General features: G+C 33.2%; 1 protein-coding gene across 1 annotated transcript in view; it reads right to left on the bottom strand.

Moving 5' to 3' along the window:
• LOC123007058 (max dimerization protein 1-like) overlaps positions 1-18397 on the bottom strand; it is a 129318-nt gene that overhangs the window by 10655 nt on the left and 100266 nt on the right. The window contains exon 5 of the mRNA XM_044402084.1: positions 11237-11444. Coding sequence (XP_044258019.1) covers positions 11237-11444 — 208 coding nt within the window. The remainder of the gene's footprint in view (positions 1-11236; positions 11445-18397) is intronic.

Raw genomic sequence — 18397 nt, forward strand, 5'->3', positions numbered from 1 at the left:
TTTTTTAAGTTAAATCTATGAAAATTGGTATTTGGGTGTTCAGTTAAAAACAAAATAGCACGTGTTTCAAGATTTTGGAGAATTCTATCCCTAAGGGGGTCAGGTAAGGGATGAAAACTTGTATAAATATGTATATAGTTAAACATGGAATGAAAATTTGTATCAAAATTTGTCATTGTTAAGTAATATCCATGAGATTTAGTATTTGTAAAGAAATATGTGTTTCAATATTTTTAGAAATTCCACCCCCAAGAGGATTAAACATGAGAGTAAATTTGTATAAAAATTTGTCCATTTTGACATAAAAATTGTTATTGGGGCTTTCTGTTTTAAAAATAAAGAAATGCATGTTTTAGGATTTTTGAAAATTCCACCCCCAAGAAGGTCAAACAGGGGATGACAGTTTATATAAAAAAATGTAATTTTTGAAGTTATATCCAGTTTTATGTGGCCTGTTCCAGAGTGAGTGCCGCAAGCAGTTTGGTGATTTTAGCACAAGAGAGCCGTACCACAAATGTAGTATATAAAGAGGTTCTTAATTAGATTAACCTCAATGCATATTCGTAAGCCCCAAACAAAGAAGCAATCACAAATTCAACAAAAGTTTTACACATGTTTAAAATGTCGATTTTTATTCACCGAAGAAAAGCAAGCTAGGAATGGAGTGTCACAGTTTAAGAGGAAACCATTATCCTTTGAGATTAAAGACGGTTTTTAAATAAGTTATAAAAGACGGACTTTTTATTTTTACTACGAAGTTCATAATAAATTATGTGTTGCTATATTTTGTTAGTAAGTTCCTTAGCCCTTCTGCGTTTTGAAATAGTTGTGGATGTCAAACTACCACGCGAGCGATCCAAAATAATATCCAAAAATGTTTGCCAAATTTTTATGAATTATTTAAGACACCTTGAATTGTAATTTTTTATGTATGATAGCATCACGGAAACGTTAATGCCTGTAGTAATATCTTGATTAAGTGTATATGAGGTGGAATTTACACGTTCGTTTAAGATGAAACATGGATTTTGAACGGAATTACGTTAAAACGCTGTAGGATAGACCACCGGCAGCGTTAGTTAATCAAATTTTAATCTAGAAAAGTTTACCGAGCTACAAGGCGACCAAGTTCACACATTCCTACTAGAAGGGTCTTTACTAATTTATAGTCGGACACCCCTGTAGTTAGCCAAGCATACAAACAACGGACTGTGGATAAAATAAATTTATTTACGAGATAGCTAACGTAGTTTTTTATAGTTGAGTAGATTTAAACGTGTTACAAACATTTTTTAAGGGGACTCTTAATTAAAATGTTTTGCATAAAGTTATCGGCACATCTGTTAGCAGAGGTAATAACGCCAGAAGGACACACGTGAACTGTGCAGATTTCCTCAATTAAGAAACATCAATGTCATCAACGTTGAGCAATTTATTTGCAACTTTCCACAAAAATTCTCTACTTAATTAAAAATCTAATGAGGAAATTTGAGATATTGCAAGTGCTTGACCTCGATGTCAACACCATTGCGAAGATTTGCAGTTAATTCGGAAACAATTTATTTGCAAAGTGGCCAAGGTTTATTATTACAGACCCCTGCTGTTTAATTACGCGAACGTTTTGCGGTGAACACTTCATATTAAAAATAATAAAGTGGCTCGAAGATCTGAACTCGTAACGCCTAATATTGTCTCTAAAGTACAAAAGAATGTACCTCCATTGTAATTTATTACCATCTTAAAAAGGATATATGGAAGTGCAAAAGCGGTTCCACGTAGGACGCTGGTTTAATTAAATAAAACGGTAGGTAGAAAGAAAAGCGAGGCTTTTTCCCGGTTTCGTCAAGCCACCTTGTCCAAATTTATTATTAGTCGAACGTTTAATTTGATGCGGAGCGACTTAATGAGATTATTTTGCAAATAAATAGGCATTTCTCGGCAAAAAGAGGGTTCTAATATTTTTAACTGATAAAATATTAATTTTAAAACAGTTTTGGAAAAACAAAATCGGTATACGTACGTTGCAACTTAACGAATTTGAAATGAAAACTACCTTTCCAATTTACACATCATCTCTTAATTTAGTTAAAGTGCGTTTTCCAGGAACTCCAAAGTTCTGGTCTTTCGGTATTTAAGGATAAAATACACGAGTATATACTTAAAACTTTCTATGGTTGCATTTAAACAAGTTGTTCTCGTGATGATCTCAGCGAAGAAAGTCTTTTCATCATAAATTCGAGCCAAACTTCATTAATTTATATACAGGGTGAATATTTAAACACGTTGCGTCATTCAGAACATAAAAGAAAAAGTTATCTTGCCTTTAGTATAAATAAAATTAGAAATTCAATATTTGTTAGAAAGTCGACAGAAATTACATCAAGTTAAGTTGAGGAAAGTTGATTGTGAGTGAAACGTTTCAGCTTCTTGATTCAGAAAATAACACAGCGAGTGTCAATAAAACCAATAAAACACGAACGAAAGCGTTTTGGGTGTTATAAATCATCGTAATCACGAATAATCGATTTTCCAACGCACATAATAGGAAAGAATTTGTTTACACAAGTCGGGCAAGTAACTTAATATTCTCTGGAAATTTATGCGTTCGGCTTTTTCATTTCCCCGCTTTTGTGTCCCTTATTACCGTCCCGAATTGTTGGGGTGCACCTTGGCAACCATAAATTCTGATAATGTCCGCAAGAACGGGTTGAATTGTTATAATACAAGGTGGGCGCAATGTGATTTCATCTTCAACACGAAAATATGCTAATAAATGCTATTAGAAAGTCCTTTAATTCCTCTAGTGTCGCAGGCATCCCGAAAACCCCACCTAAAAATCCTTATCTCCACGATTATATTCACAAAACAAGAAATTTAATTATCGTATAGAGTGAATTGTGTCCATTTTGCAATTATCTTAATGTAGAAGCGAATTCGCCGGGCAGTAATCCCTCGTGCGGTTTTGGGTATCAAACAAAAAGCCATAAGCGGTTCTCTAGTACGAAGCAATTAAGCAAATAACGACCTAAGAATAAAAGGATCGGGGCTAAACGTGGTCAGATTTTCGAAGAGATATTCGCAACGGCGGCTTGGACACGCACCATCTATATAGGACCGGTGGGTCACTTACAATTACTTTTATCTAGAAGAAAGCCGAGTTGGAACAATGGATAAATTCAGACCGTCTGTTTCTGTAATGCATATTCGGTCTTGACTACATTAGAGGATTCGTTCCGGGGGCGGTGGACCCATTAACGAGAAAAGTGGAAGGGCGGTACTTACGCGAATACAGGAGAGATTTTAAGGCGAGTTGATAGTCCATTTTTCAAATCAACATGCAAACGATTATAGTTTTGCGGAGAAGATGGTACAAAGAAGAAAATAGCAATATTTTAAAACAATGAAGGAGTAGGTACGTGGTGGAACTTTAAAAACATCTAGGTCCAAGTTTCATCCTCATTACTCAAAATTCGTAATACCTAACCAGAAATGTAAATTTCCAATATAGATGCTAAGAATTTTAATCCTCTTTAAATTCATATTGTCCCAGTTTTTTATTTTTGTTTCACTCAATGTAGTTTTCGCTAGATAACGATTCTCCCTTTGTGGGTGTACAGGGTGCTGTATTTTGGATGTCCGAATAGGGAATCTCCGAAACTAAGAAGTTTAGCCGAAAACGGGATCATTTTTTGAGAAAATAATATAATAATATTGAAACCGCATCCCGCTATCGCCTTTTGTTTTCGACTTATGACATTTTAGCAAAATCTAAAAAAAATCATATCTTCGTTATTATCGAAGAAACATATTTGAAATAAAGACATAATAAAGGCACTTTTTTACGTAGAATTTAGTAATGTAGTTAACATTTTTTTTTCAGTTGTTTGTTTAGCCGTAATAAAATAAACTTGTATTTTTTTTTATATGGGAATCATAGAGCTATGTAATTTTTAAAAAGGTTGTTTTTTTATCTAAAAAATATATATTTGTAACAAATTATTATAACACATTTTTAGAAAAAAATTATCTTTGATTTTTGTTCGCAGTTGGCCATGAAAAAATGTTGCATCTTCAACTAAAAGGATTGAAACTATATTATTCAACAAATGTTACTAATGAAAGAGTTTTCTAAGCACTAAGTAATGAAAAAAATACAAAATAATCCGTAAATCAACTTATTGGCGACTAATAACATTTCTTTGTTTTTAAACAAGCTAACATTACTACTGTAACTTCTAGTAGTGATACATAGAGTGTTGTAAAAAAGCCGCTTTAATTCTTCAATAAAATATATTTTATGATACAAAAATGACGATATGGCTATTCAAATACTATGTGGAACGTTATCCTACCTCCATTAGCTATCAAAAAAAATTTTTTTCTAATTGTGTTGACTGTTGATACATTTGTTTTTCCTATTTTTGGAGTTTTTAAAATTATGTAAAAATTTTGTTCTGAGGCGCTCGCATATTTGTTCAATGCTTCTAACGTATCGTATTTTTTAAATTTTTATAATTTTATCTATTTTTTCATCTATTTCACAGTTCACAAAACTCTTATTGATTATTATTTACACATTTGGAGTGAAATAGTTTTTCCATGGTCAACTATTATCAAACAAAATATGTATTTCATTTTTTAAGTGTAATTATAAAAAAATATTCTGTTACAAATATATATTTTTTAGATAAAAAGAAAATGAGCTTTTCAAAATTGCCATAGTCGCCTATGATTTCCTTTTAAAAAAATTCAAGTTTATCTTATTACGGCTAAACAAATAACTGAAAAAAATAGTTAACTATATTATTTAATTCCTCGTAAAAAATGTGCCTCTCTAATGTCTTTATTTCAAATCCGTATCTTCTATAATAACGAAGATATGAATTTTTTTAGATTTCGCCATAATGTCAACTTTTGTATGTAAGTCGAAAACAAAAGACGATAGCAGGATGCGGTTTTAACCAATATTATTTTCTCAAAAAAATGTATTACTTGTTTTTGGCTAAACATCTTAGTTTCGGAGATTCTCTATTCGGACATCCAAAATGCAGCACCCTGTACATACATATAGGCTATAGGTAAATAAAACTCTACACAAAAATGTCTCTGTCATGTATCTTCTTCTGTAAATTGTAAGTTAGGGGATGTTTGTTTAGTTTCGTCTCCAAATATCAGAAAATCTCTTGACAGAATAACCGAATTTGATATGGAAGACAAAAAACAGACCTCTTCGATTTTGCTTTAACAGGTTTGAGTTACGTTTTAATGTGCTGTGGTTAAATTCTAATCTTAATTTTTTTGATATGTTATGTTCTCTTAAAAAGAGAAAAGTTCCGGATTTAAACGAAGATTTTGCAATTTACAAACTTGAACTTTAGTCCTTTGCCAGTAAGATATCAGTGCGTCGTCATCAGTTGAGGCAATTTTTTCCAACTTTGTGCATCATCCTCTTTTTTAGGGTAAAATACCCAATGCAGTGGTAACATCTATAATCGTGTTTTAAAAAACTTGCGTAAAAGTTAGCGCGATTTGTCACGATCCTGGCAAAAGTTTTATCTTCACATTTCATTTTCGTTGTATCTACTAAGTGGCAGTAATACGAAATGACGATTTTTTTATCCGATCTATGAGAAGTGTAAAGTTTGCGTTTCTTTATCGCATTTTCTTTTGTTGGTGTGGTGGTAATTCTTAGTCGGGAAGTAAGCCGTTGATATTCCGGCGGAGTATTTCGCCATCGGGGCGGTTCCCAGAACAATTTTGTTGGGGGAGGCGATGGACGGACGGATGGACAAATATTTGCCGGTAGTTAGCGCCGTGTTTGCCTCTCACACATGACGAAGCCGCCTTTGATAACACGAAGTGGAGAAGAGGATCGATCCGAGACCGCTGACGAACCGATAGCGCTGTTAACTGCAAATTTATGAGACGCGCTATAAAAGCAACCGACTCATCCTTTCCTCAATAAGTTTTCTTTGATCTTCTTATTCATTCGGCCGGCCACTTTTAACGCTTCTCCCTTTCGAGGAGGCTGGAGTTGAACCTCTGCTCCTAGTTTATTGCTTTCCGCCGGCAACGAATCAATCCTGCTGTTAATAATAACCGTTCAAAAATGCCACTGCTTGAAAGGAATATGAGACTTGCATCGCTGAAGGAATTTATGCCTTCATGCTCCATTTGTGCAAGCTCGGTATTTATTATACGGTTTAAGGCAGCGTTAACGCCATTTCCCGCCAAAAATGTGTTTTTCGGTCATTATTTCAAATTTATGGAATAAATCGGATGCAAATGGATTCATTTGCATCAAGGATCGATCGAATTATGCCAACACTATCATAAATCTACGAAATAATCAACAGAAATTCGCCTGTCGATGATCTATCACTCTTGCTGAAACCAAAGCGCGCTCCCTGATAATAACATATTCATCATATTATTCCATTATTCTAAATGTGTACCGACTTACAGGCCATAAAAGCAAAGCACCTTCTTCATATGGCAAACACATGCGAATTGACCAAACTCATTGTCATTTATGACGTCACATGACCAAATACATACCATCGATCTTGTTACATAAGACATGCACGATACTCGAGAATTATTAGCATTCAGAGCGGGAGGCTTGCATGTATGCATCTGCTAATGCGGCTTATGTGCTTAACACGTGCATTATATTCTAATTAAGATGCCATGTTACACCGAATTTGCTTTCGAGGTTTGCACAATTCCAACTCTAGACAAGTATAAATGCTAGAGTTGTTTCAAACGTCTCCAATGAACAAGAAAAAAAACTCTTGAACAACCAACTAAACCACAAAATCAGAGGTACGACAAATCTAAAGTGACGTTTTAATAACCCTTATTAAAGTGATATTTAGTTGAAATTGGAGCAAATTTGCTCACGAGCAGATTCTTCCTGTGTCTTTTGTTCGAAAGAAGAATATATAAAGGGTGTGTGTCGTCCAATAATTGGCTGCAGCAAATCGAGGAAGCATCGAAGTAGGACTTTTGTTGAGTCGTCGGTTTTTATCGAGAGATGACACGAATCGTTCGGAATGAAGAATATTTCCTAGGGAAAAAGTCTCCGATGTCAGGAAAACTATAGCAAACTTTTTTTACTACACTTTGTAGCCTTTTCCATAACTGCAGACACATGTCTGGTGCGGCCAAGTTTACGATCGAAACATCAACATTAGAGAAAAGTTTGCCAGTAAAAAAAGATAATGTTTTCCAAGACGGATATTGGAATTTCGTGTTAAAATAAAATAAGATAAACAAGTCGCATAACGTCAGCTGAATTGCAACCGACACACCGATGATATTCCGAAAGCAATCGGGATGAAAAAAAGTTTTTGAGAACACAAACTGCAATCGCATACAGATCTCACTTCCAAATACCGTGGAGGATTTCCCTTGGGGTAGCGGCAGGTTAGCCTGAACGCCCTCTACCCGAGATTCATCCCGGCCGAACAATTCCTCTTGCACTGAAAAGGTTTGGTCGACTTCATTTTACCCCCCTTTAGTGCGGGATTATAACGACGTCATCATGGTAAATTACGTTTGGAAAAGTACGATTGGGAATTCGGAAAAACGGGTATTTTCCACATGAACAAAATTATTATCTTGTTTTTGGTTAAAAAGAATGAATTGTGCAAAAATACCGCCAATTTTCATTAAATCCACCAGCTACACGTATGTATTTATCCTTGAGGACAAATACAGACGAGATATCAGACGTGAATTATGTATTGACACAAATAAATTATTCTTGAATTTTTAATGCCATTTCCTTAGATCAATATTTCAACTTTAAAATTATAATCGTCAGAGTTCGACGACAAGCTTGCGTTCAATAGTTTATCACAGAATATTTTTAGATATCGACTAGCAATAAACCAATTTCAATTATTAACATGAGAGTTAGTCATTAACAACAAAAAAAGTTTTAGTTAGTGTAATAATAAATACTAAATGAGGAATATATGGCGCCCCAATCCAAAATTAAGACCCTGTCGCTCTCGCAGAAGTGTATAAATCCAGGTCATCCAAAGTTGTGACAGATCTAAGTGACAAAGGCGTCGGAAACGAAACACACCAACCGCAATCACATATATGATGTCAACAAAATACAATTTATGTATGATGCGTGTCGGTGTACCACCTTCCATGTCAGAAAAGTGCGCTTTTCCTCGCAACGCCGAGATAAATTGCCACCCCCGCGAAACCACTACACATTCATCAATCATCGACGAGGCTTCCTTCCACCTAAAGGACGCCTTCATTTTACAGTTTTCATTGAATTGCATCGAGAAAAATTAAAGTCAGCCGAAATTTGATGTCGCTAAACTGATTTTACAACAGTCGTTTATTTTTTTATCAATGCTTGATGGCCGACCCAAATGGCCGAATTATGCTACTGTATAGTGTTTTCAACCTCCACTCTGCCATATATTCGATGCGATAGCGGCAGTATTTTCCTTTATGTTCGTTACCGAAGCCCGAACTCTTGTATCGCTGATGCAGGGATTAATCACGAATGATGGAATTATACGTTTATTTATTCGGACGAGTGGATAGTGCACGACTAAATCTATGCGAAAATATAACCGATTGGTTCAATGGTGTTGCGAGGGTGTGTCGGAAACGACGTAAATCCAAATATTAACTGGACGCATGAGAGAGCCGAATTTTATAAAATAATAACCATCAATCATTTATCGACGCAACACAAAAACGCTGTATTTTCATTTAATTACACATAAACTAATGCAAAAATAATTCTACAAACGATTTTAAAGGTTCACAACCCACAGTTTCGATGTAATTTATTCAAAATGGTTTGTTCAAAGCCAAACGTGCAAAACAGATATAAAAGTAATTTCCCCTAAAAGACTAGTTCAAAAATAATGAAAGAAAACTAAACGATGCTTGGTAATCTGTTACAACTTTTATTATTATTCCCTGTTAACCAATAACTGCGATTAGATGAAATTGAATTTGTAATTTACGAGCATCCAATAAAAATAAAAACATCAGCTCGATTTGGCAACGTAAACCAATCAACCATAAAAATAATATCGAAAAATATTTAGGTCATATGACAATTATTTTTGACTTAACGTCCTATAAATATATCGAAACCAATATATTGATTTCCGCAAAACGATACTATTTATTTCGGTTAAAAACATCTTAAAGAAATGTTTCTTTTCGCGGTTTTGGCAGCTTTTGACTCTCATCCAGAATTTAAAATTATTTTCCAAGTGTTCAAATTTATTCAAGCATATCGGAGAAAAACATGACTCGTATGTCACGATCTTGTGTTAGGAGAATACGAGTATACTCTTAATTTCGAAACCATTAATAAAAATAATTATAATAATCTTATTCCAGAACACAAAATAAAAATAACATAAGTCTTACGAATTCTTTAACTGTATTAAATTTAAATAAAATAAAAATATATGATGCAAAATATTGACATGAAAAACAAAAAACAACTTACTTTTGGATCCTAATCTAATAATTAACAAATTAATTTTTTGTTTTATGATTTGCTTTGAGAGTCCCTTCTGCAAAAATCTATGCAATCCAAATTAATATTTAATGTGGCCATCATAAGTGATTTTTAAATTTTCCACTTTCAGAGTGTTCAAAGGGTCAAAAACAACGACCACATTTGAATTACGACATTTAATTAATATATGTACATACATCTAAGAAAACTTTTTAACTTGAAAGTCCTTAAGTCGGCACAAATCAGGACATAAATGTACAACAGGACAAAATAATAAGAACCTAAACATGTTTTGGCTAAATTAGGACCACTCCTGGTCCTTTCAAAGTACGTGTGGTAAAACAAATTTTGTTAAGTAATTTAACATTATTATTCTATTTTACGTAACTTTAAAGAATGTAGGTGTGTAAAATGCAGTGCAAATAATGGGATATCAGGAAATTATCTTAAAAAGGTTTTATAAATGCTGTTGGTTTCAAACAGAAAAAATCTAACTATATATACAGTATGGAACCAAGCGTTTTTTTTAAATCATTTGCCTCCAAAAAATAATAATTAATATAAATTAAAGTAAAATAAAAAATGTGATCGTATTTTGAGAATCAACTTTGTTTTGTTTTTGAGGTATGCGTTTTTTTGTCAAAATTGCAATTTATAAAAAAAAATTTATTGAAAAAGTTAAATATAAAGTATATGTGTAGTTGTAATCTTTAGATCATAACCTTCATGAGAAAAATGGTTTTATAATGGGTTAAAAAAATATTTTTTTTGTCGAAGTCGAAAATTTTATTCTTGTTAAAACATCACATTTTTATAATACCTATTAATTTTTTATTCAGCAATTAGATTAAAAAAAAATAAATAGTTTGAGGAAAAAACGTTTAGTTCCATACTTTTTATTCACCTAGTATGTATAATATATAGATATTAATATCATAATTCAAATATTCATTATACCTGTAATTTTAATAAGTTACTTGTTAAAGTAAAAGAAATAATCTCATTTTACATATTTATACAATTTTCTCTTTCCAACCTTTGTTTTAGAAGAATTTTAAAAGTCGTGATTTATTTTGCATATGTTTATTTAGTTAAATATGATCGTATTTTTTAATTCTAAACTCATTTCTGGATAATCCTTAAAGAGTTGTTTTATTTTTAAAATTCAAATAAATGACAATATAAGAACTTTGTTACTTTTAAAGTAAAAATGTAAAAAATTTTAAAGTAAAAATGAATTTCAAACGTAAATTTTTTCCTTTATAATAAACACAATGTTTGTTGTTGAACTACTGTCAAGAAGTTAAAATTTTCGTATAATTACACTACTCCAAATTGAAACTCTTGCTAATTGTTAAAATAAACTCTTAAGTTGTAATCGTAATTAGGACATAAAAACGGGCATCGACGTTTGTGGTATTAGGTATCCATTATCGATCGGTTTTCATGTTATTATCGGCGATAATTTTGTAATTGCATGTCAAATATCTAATATATAGCGGCAACATATCAAAGGATGGATAAATCACGTAGTAAATAATTGTGTAGGAAAAGCCGGCTAATAATAACTCCTGTAAAATTTACAGCTCCTATCGCCCTTAATTGCGTCGCTTTGTATGTAAGTAAGTAGCCACCAGTGCGTAATTTGATCCAAGTATTTTCGGGATTGTAAATTCATTCTTTGGCAGGTGTTTCGAAATGGTTTAGAAAATGACTTACCCGATTCGGAAATAGGTGATGGCGCCGATGAAAGTGATGCCGTAGAATGGTTACTTGAAACCGTTGATGATGAGCACTCCGACAAGGAGCGCCTTTTTGACAACGCATAATTTTGAGACAGCTGTTCCAGTCGTCGCCTAAGAAATCTCTGTTCGCGATTCAACTGTTCTTTGTGCGTTGTGTGTTTACGGTCTTTGTCTTCAAGATTCTGGAACAGAATGATAAAAAAGAATTGTTAAACGACACACTAAAACTTCGATATCATGCTCGAAATATCTGACGTAATTAAATTCGTCGAATTCTTCCCGAGGGCAACGGCGCGAGCTTTGTTTAACGAAAAAACTCGGAAAAGACGCCACCCTGAAAATAACTTTGGAGGTAATGCTCATTAAAATATTTGAGTCGTCAGAAAAAAGCTCAAAGACAGACTTCCTTCATCACAGGAAGATGACAGCTTCTTTTATCAGCATTTCGCCGTTTTAATCACTCATCTACGTATAATCCCTTTATTCTCGCAAACCTCTCTTTCTTTACTCGCCTTCTAATAAATCGCTAATTACATTTCCCGCATCTTTGGCACACCCCGAAATTTTAAGAAATATTCATTCCTAACTTCAAAGGTAGTGCACTCAAAAACACACGAGCTGTGAATAATCTAAATAATTAGAAGGCCACATTCGCGACTCCTGGCCCAAACCTGGTCCTGATCCCACATTAAAAAATCTTTACTCCAAAAACAAATGTTTAAATTAAATTCAAATAAGTAAGTAATGCAAGTTTGCTATACAGGTTGTTCGGTCCAAGTCGCCCCGGCTGATAACACCTAAACTTACTTCTTTTTTTCAAAAAGTAAATATTTAAGTAATAATATTCATTCTTGGCTTTCTTAATAAATGTATTAAATTTTTTTAGCACATCCGGTGTTGCCGGAAATGCTACCAAATTTAGTTTTTCAAATGTTCTCCAAACAATAATAATTGACATGAAAAATATTGTAAACCACTATTTATTACAATTTGCGTAACACAATGCAATCAAAAAACATCTTAAATCTTAGAATTTTATAAGGAAATTGGTCGCGTAGCCTGATTTTTAATTTTAAAGGAAAGGTGTGAATAAAAACAATGCTTGGATACTGTTTAATTGTTTAACAAATCTAATTTGTCAATTTGATGAGCGAGTTCTCTTATGGAAACTCTTGGATTTTCTACGACTGATAACAGAACATTCAGATTTCTATTTTCTTGTTCTTCACAAAGAACCACAGGTTTTTTAGTTTTAAGAAGCGAACCTATTCGTTTCAGTTGTTTTTCAATTCGACTAAATTTCCAACGATTTGGGTGAACTCTATTTGAGTATTTTTCTCTATACTGTCTTTCAGCTTCCGCTCTATTTTTATTGCACTTAAAAAACACTTCAAGCTTATCTACCAATTCGTCGTAATTAATATCATCCATTATTAAAGATCTCAATAAGATTTATTGACAAATTGGGCTTTGTCAAACTAACAATTAAAGGGTATCCAAGCATATATTGCTTTTTGCATGAATACCTTGACAAGTAAAATCCGCCACCGTGCAAAATTTGCAATAAAATTCAAGAATTCAAATTGTTTTCTGAGTGCATTATGTAAAGTAAAATGTAATAAATAGTGGTTTACCGTATTTTTCATGCCAATTATTATTGTTTCGAGCAAAAAAACATTGGTGTTCCATTTGAAAAACTAAATTTGGTAGCATTTCCGGCTACACCGGATGTGCCAAAAAAATTTGATGCATTTACTAAGAAAACTAGGAATGAATAGTATTATTTGAAAATATAGTTTTTGAAAAAAAAAAGAAAGTTTAGATGTTATCTACCAGGGCGACTTGGACCGAACACCCTGTATTATAATTATAAAATAGTTATTTTTATACTAAGTGTGCAAAACGACTGTTTATTAACGCAAAATAACGTAGCATTCGAGTGTTAAAAAGCGGTTTGGCAAAACAATATTTTTTCTACAATATTTCATTCAATTATATAAAATACTTCAAAATTTAATTGCCATATTTGCGTCAGTTTTGGCTAACTTTACGTAGTAATTTCAGTGAAGTGAAGTTGAACTTGACACGTGATTGTAAGAATTTTTCAAACACACGTCTTCTATAATAATTAGAAAAATCAACTTTTGTTCTTTAAAAAAAAGTGTTTTCCAATTTGCTGTAATAAATCACCGCCTGAGAGTTTAATTTACAAGTGTACCGCCGTTCGCTTTGTTTTGCAGTGGCGCGTCTTGGAAGCTCCTTTCGTTATCTGAATCATTAAGTTTGATCAATTCGATTAAATTTGCCTGTAATGTTTTGTTAAGAGCTTGAAATTTAAACATGAATCGATAAGCGTGGTAAATCTTCCGAACGAAAAAGTTCATTCATTAGAATGTCTAAATTTGGCGAATGCGCCGGGCCAAAAGTGGTCATTAATTTCGGAGCAATTCCTCGATTATGTCAATAAATATCAATGATTTGCCTACGGTTGCTGAAAGTTAAATTTCCGGTGAATAGCGAGCAGCGGAAGTCCGCTCTTCGGTCATATTGATCTGGAGAATGGCCGAACGAGCCATGCTGCAACAAAAGCAGTCACGCATCTACCAACGTGGCCGTATCTACTTTATTAGACCCATAAAGAGTCTGCTTTGTCTCTGCAGCGCCGACGGCATTCTAACCTCAAAATTATCAGTTACCTCATCTTTTACGACCCCCCTATTCATATTGACGATCCGTAAAATCAACAAAACAAAGATGAGATTTTTTCCCAATGGACACAACGACCAAATTACGAATTAACAACGGTTTTCAAACCGAAGCCAAACGTAATTACGCATTCTTCACACTATTTGTGTGAAAGTTTTCACTTGAAAAAGCAGCTTTTTGCTGAATCAGTTTATCGATGGACGAAGTGCCAAGATCGTACGAAGCTTCACAAAACGGGGCGAGAACTTTAAGCTTACTCAGCAAAGACAACCTAACATTTTTCGCTAAAGAGTATTTAAAAAAAAAAACTTCATTACATATTTAAGACAACAAAGAAATTACAGAGCATAAGTCACCAAATTGTAGCAAAAAACGGTGAAGGCATAAAGAGAGAATGTTAATGAATGATTACATGGTCGTTAGAAGTGCTATTATTCATTGGGAAGTAACTAACTCAGTTAACAAAGATGCGAGCTGGTTTCGCGTTAATAATTAAATTGTTTGGAACACTGTCGACGACAACGACTAAATCGAAGATTGAATGCGAGAGTTCATCATTGGAGAAAAAAATCGTTATTTCCAAATCAAAGTTGTAAGAAAAGTAATTAATTCAAAAGTAATAAATGGCAAAATCCCAGACGCTTACAAAACGAAGTAGAAAACGAGTATTCATTAACTAGAAGCGGACAGAGGGAAACGGTCGCTTTAGTCATTATTCATAATTATGGGAGATATATTGTTGCTCCATTTCCAAGACGAAGGAGCTGTGCCTCACCCAGCAATCAACCTTACCTCTTAATTTATACATTATTAGCGGACAAGAGCAATGATATATAGAAATCTTTAAGATGCCGTAAGTGAAATATCGCCACGATTCAGAATTATACATCTAATAAATTGCTATACAGCTACCAACTACACTAAAGTTACGTTTGAGTTGTTACTATGAGATAAAGTTATGTTCAACCTGGAGCAGATACATTTTGCGGCCACTATAAATTACGATCTATAGTGTAACTACTCTACTGAGAGTAGTCCATTCATGGAAAAATTGATTGCACTCGGTATGAACTTGGAAATTTACAGCCAGTGAAATACTCGCAGAATAGATATCGTTCAACAATGTATCCACAAAATTTACTCAAGACTTTATGAACAGAAAATTTACAACAGCAAATGGGTCTTGATACAGCTTTGTGCTACAAGCATTACGTGTTTGATATGTATCTTGTAAATGTTATTGTTGTTTACAAACTTTAACACCTCGTTTTCGATAAAAATGTGACTTCCTTTTGGCTCATACAGACATGCCATGTTAGATATGTTATCAAAAATACACGTAGTTTCTCTAGAAACTTTTTTTTAAACACGACACGTCACTATAATTGCCAAAACAATTTCATTTTAGGTTGTTTCTAAAAGCAAACTGTTCGTATATTTTAAAATTTGATTTGGTCTACAAACTCCGAATATTAAATATGACAGCATGGTCACAAAAATACTATAAAATTACAATTCTGGAATGTTCTATTTCAATTTCAACCTGAAACAACAACCAAAGCTTGCAACCACATCACTATTCCGGTGAAATAACAAATCGCAGATACGAGTGGAAAAATTTCCAGAATGATATTTACGTAACGAATTCAAACTAAGACAAAATAAATTAAAAACTGTTGATTCTAGAAAAGTTTTGTGCCCTCTTTTGTGTAACTTCAACTGGATTTTTCATTGAGCAAAAAATACAAATTTGTTATTATTCTCGTTTTAAAAGAAAAGTTGAAATAGCTTTTTGTTGCATTATACTTTGCTAGTTAATTAGCATTTCATATCGGTAAAAAAATTTCAAAGAAAAATCTTGCAGTTATGCACTAAATGGATCATTGCGTGTTTAGCTAGTACATAATTGTAAATCAACCGTGTTTGGAGAATAAACGTCTCATTATTTAAGATTAAAAAAACGTATCTCCAAGTGCAATTAAATTTAATAATGGAGGTATTAGCTTGAATTATTTTAAAAATTATGCTTTGCAACCGAAAGAAAACCGGCAGTCGTTTATAGTCACGAAAAGTTATCTTCCATAAGAATTTAACCGCAAAATTTAACTTGAATCCTTTATTAGACACGCTAATTACCACAGCGTACCTTGCATAGAAAAGATGAAATCTTGCTCCATTGTTTAATAAATCTACCTGTTCAAAGTCACGTAGAGTAAAGCCATCGATGATTTAACATTTTAAATAAAACTGTTTAATACAAGGATGATGGTGCATTTTCGATTCTTTTTAAACATTCTGTCAATGTTATACGATGCGTTTAAAAATAATGGCTCAACAAAGTCGTTGATTTCAATGTAATAAATTTGTCCGACTTCAAGTTACAACCATTTTAAAGCAGATGCAGAGCTTCAGTTTACAATCGATCGGAAAATTTTATTTATTTATTGAGTCATCATTGTAAATCCGCGCACACTTTCGTATCACTGTAAGATTATGCATTTTTATGTCATTTGAAATTGACTTCTTTTATGATAGGGTTTTATTGAAATATAAAATTGTTCCAATGACTTGGACGGCAACATTGTGTGTTTTACGGATGTATCAATTAAATGAGAAGAAATAAACTATTTTCTTGTGTTTTTATTACGATTAGAAAGTTTAAAAAGTATTCTTGCGTGGGATGAAAGCCCGCAATTACGTATAGAGAGGCAGAATCCGTTACAAGGCGGAATTTATCATCGAAAGCTACGAAACTGAGAAGGCCGCTTTTATCTGCAGGCGCACAAAGACAGGAGCAGCGATCATTTCCTCTAGGTCAAAGCAATTTAAATATTCCGCTAAATTTGTAGTTTCCAATAAACAAAGCCGGCATCCAGAGGCAATAAATTTGTTTTTATCCAATGAATATCTCGTTGGTGGTAAGATATTAGTGGTGAGGTTGCAATATATACAGGGGCCGTGTCAGTATATCAGATGATTAGTGGTAACGTCCCTGTTGGTAGCCCTGGAAACGTGGAATTGGATTAGGACGAAGGAGCAGCAGCATTGCTGGTCCTTGATTCTAATATCATAGCGAGGATATTGATTTACACCGGGGCCTATCTCGGTAAACAAATCTTGCAAAGGATATGACACACTGCGTCACATCTGCATTTCATCAAATATTCCCTCGATTTATGCATACATTTCACTTTTACGGCTAGAATTTTATAGCGACACAAACGCCTAAATCGATATTTAATCCCAGATGCGCAGGTGATATCTTTGTGCCTTAAACTAAAAAGACGGTTTAGCGTATCATAGTGGAAGTTGAAATATTAACCGCTTACTTATCACTTTTGACAAGCGACAGCGAGAATGGATGCTTGGAAATATCCGAGACGAGAGAAAATAAGAATGCAGTCTACGCTAAAACTCGATTCAAACAATGCGGGATTCTTATTATTGACATCCTATTTTCGATGTGATAAGGTTTCACGCAATTTTTTCACATCCATTTAGAACCAAAACAACATCTCTTCGTCTACAAATCAATCCAAATATAACTGCTAATCACCAATTCCTTTGTGCTGTTCTCCGTTTACCATCTTTAATTTGGAGACAAATCGACTAATGAAAGTTTCATAATTTCAAAATATTTTAACATCATTTTCAATGCCTATAAATTAGATTTTCAGTCTCAATTAGTTCTATCTTATATTCCCTCTTTAATTATAAATAAAGCTTAAACATTTAGCTGCAAATGAAATGTTCATGTCTTATTTCTTTCAAGATTCACTACAATTTTTTTCTCAAAAGTTATGGTAATTTAAACGAATCGGACTACTTATTTAGGCAATAAGAAGCTTCAATAAATCTTACGTGTACAAAATACATAATTATGTCCTTAAGGTGTGTTTTACACTTTTGTCATAGAATCACTCATTGTGAGAGATATTTTTGGAGTCAAATGTAACTGGAATAATCATATTTTATGTTTATTGCCCCCGTACTTTTAACATAAAAATTTGATCGTATTATTATAATATTGCAGACATCCCGCGTAACATTATGCAGATGTGATAGTTGGATATATTTAAGTTGAAGCTCTCCCATGAAATAATAATGATGAATGATAAGATTTACGACACTGAGCTTGTATTCAGACTACTTTAGTAAATTAAAACGTATTCAGAGGCGCCTTTCACTAAAAATGTCTACTACACGCTTGTTTTAGCATCTAATTAACTAATGCCAGGCAGCTCGTTAGAAAATCAATTTGTATTGTTAAAAATAAAGGCGACCGTTGTAAAGATATCGAATTTCTCGAAAGCATTTCCATATAAAATGTAACCGGATATTTTAATTCCAAAAGGATAATTTATTAAAAGAAAATAGGATGGGAAAAATGGCCTGTCATAACAGCACAATACCCCAAGAGGGAAGTTAT

Source organism: Tribolium madens, unplaced genomic scaffold (assembly GCF_015345945.1).
Source record: "Tribolium madens isolate multiple individuals breed KSU strain unplaced genomic scaffold, Tmad_KSU_1.1 Scaffold_3;HRSCAF=73;Tcas5.2_LG2, whole genome shotgun sequence".
In the NCBI taxonomy this organism is placed as follows: Eukaryota; Metazoa; Arthropoda; class Insecta; order Coleoptera; family Tenebrionidae; genus Tribolium; species Tribolium madens.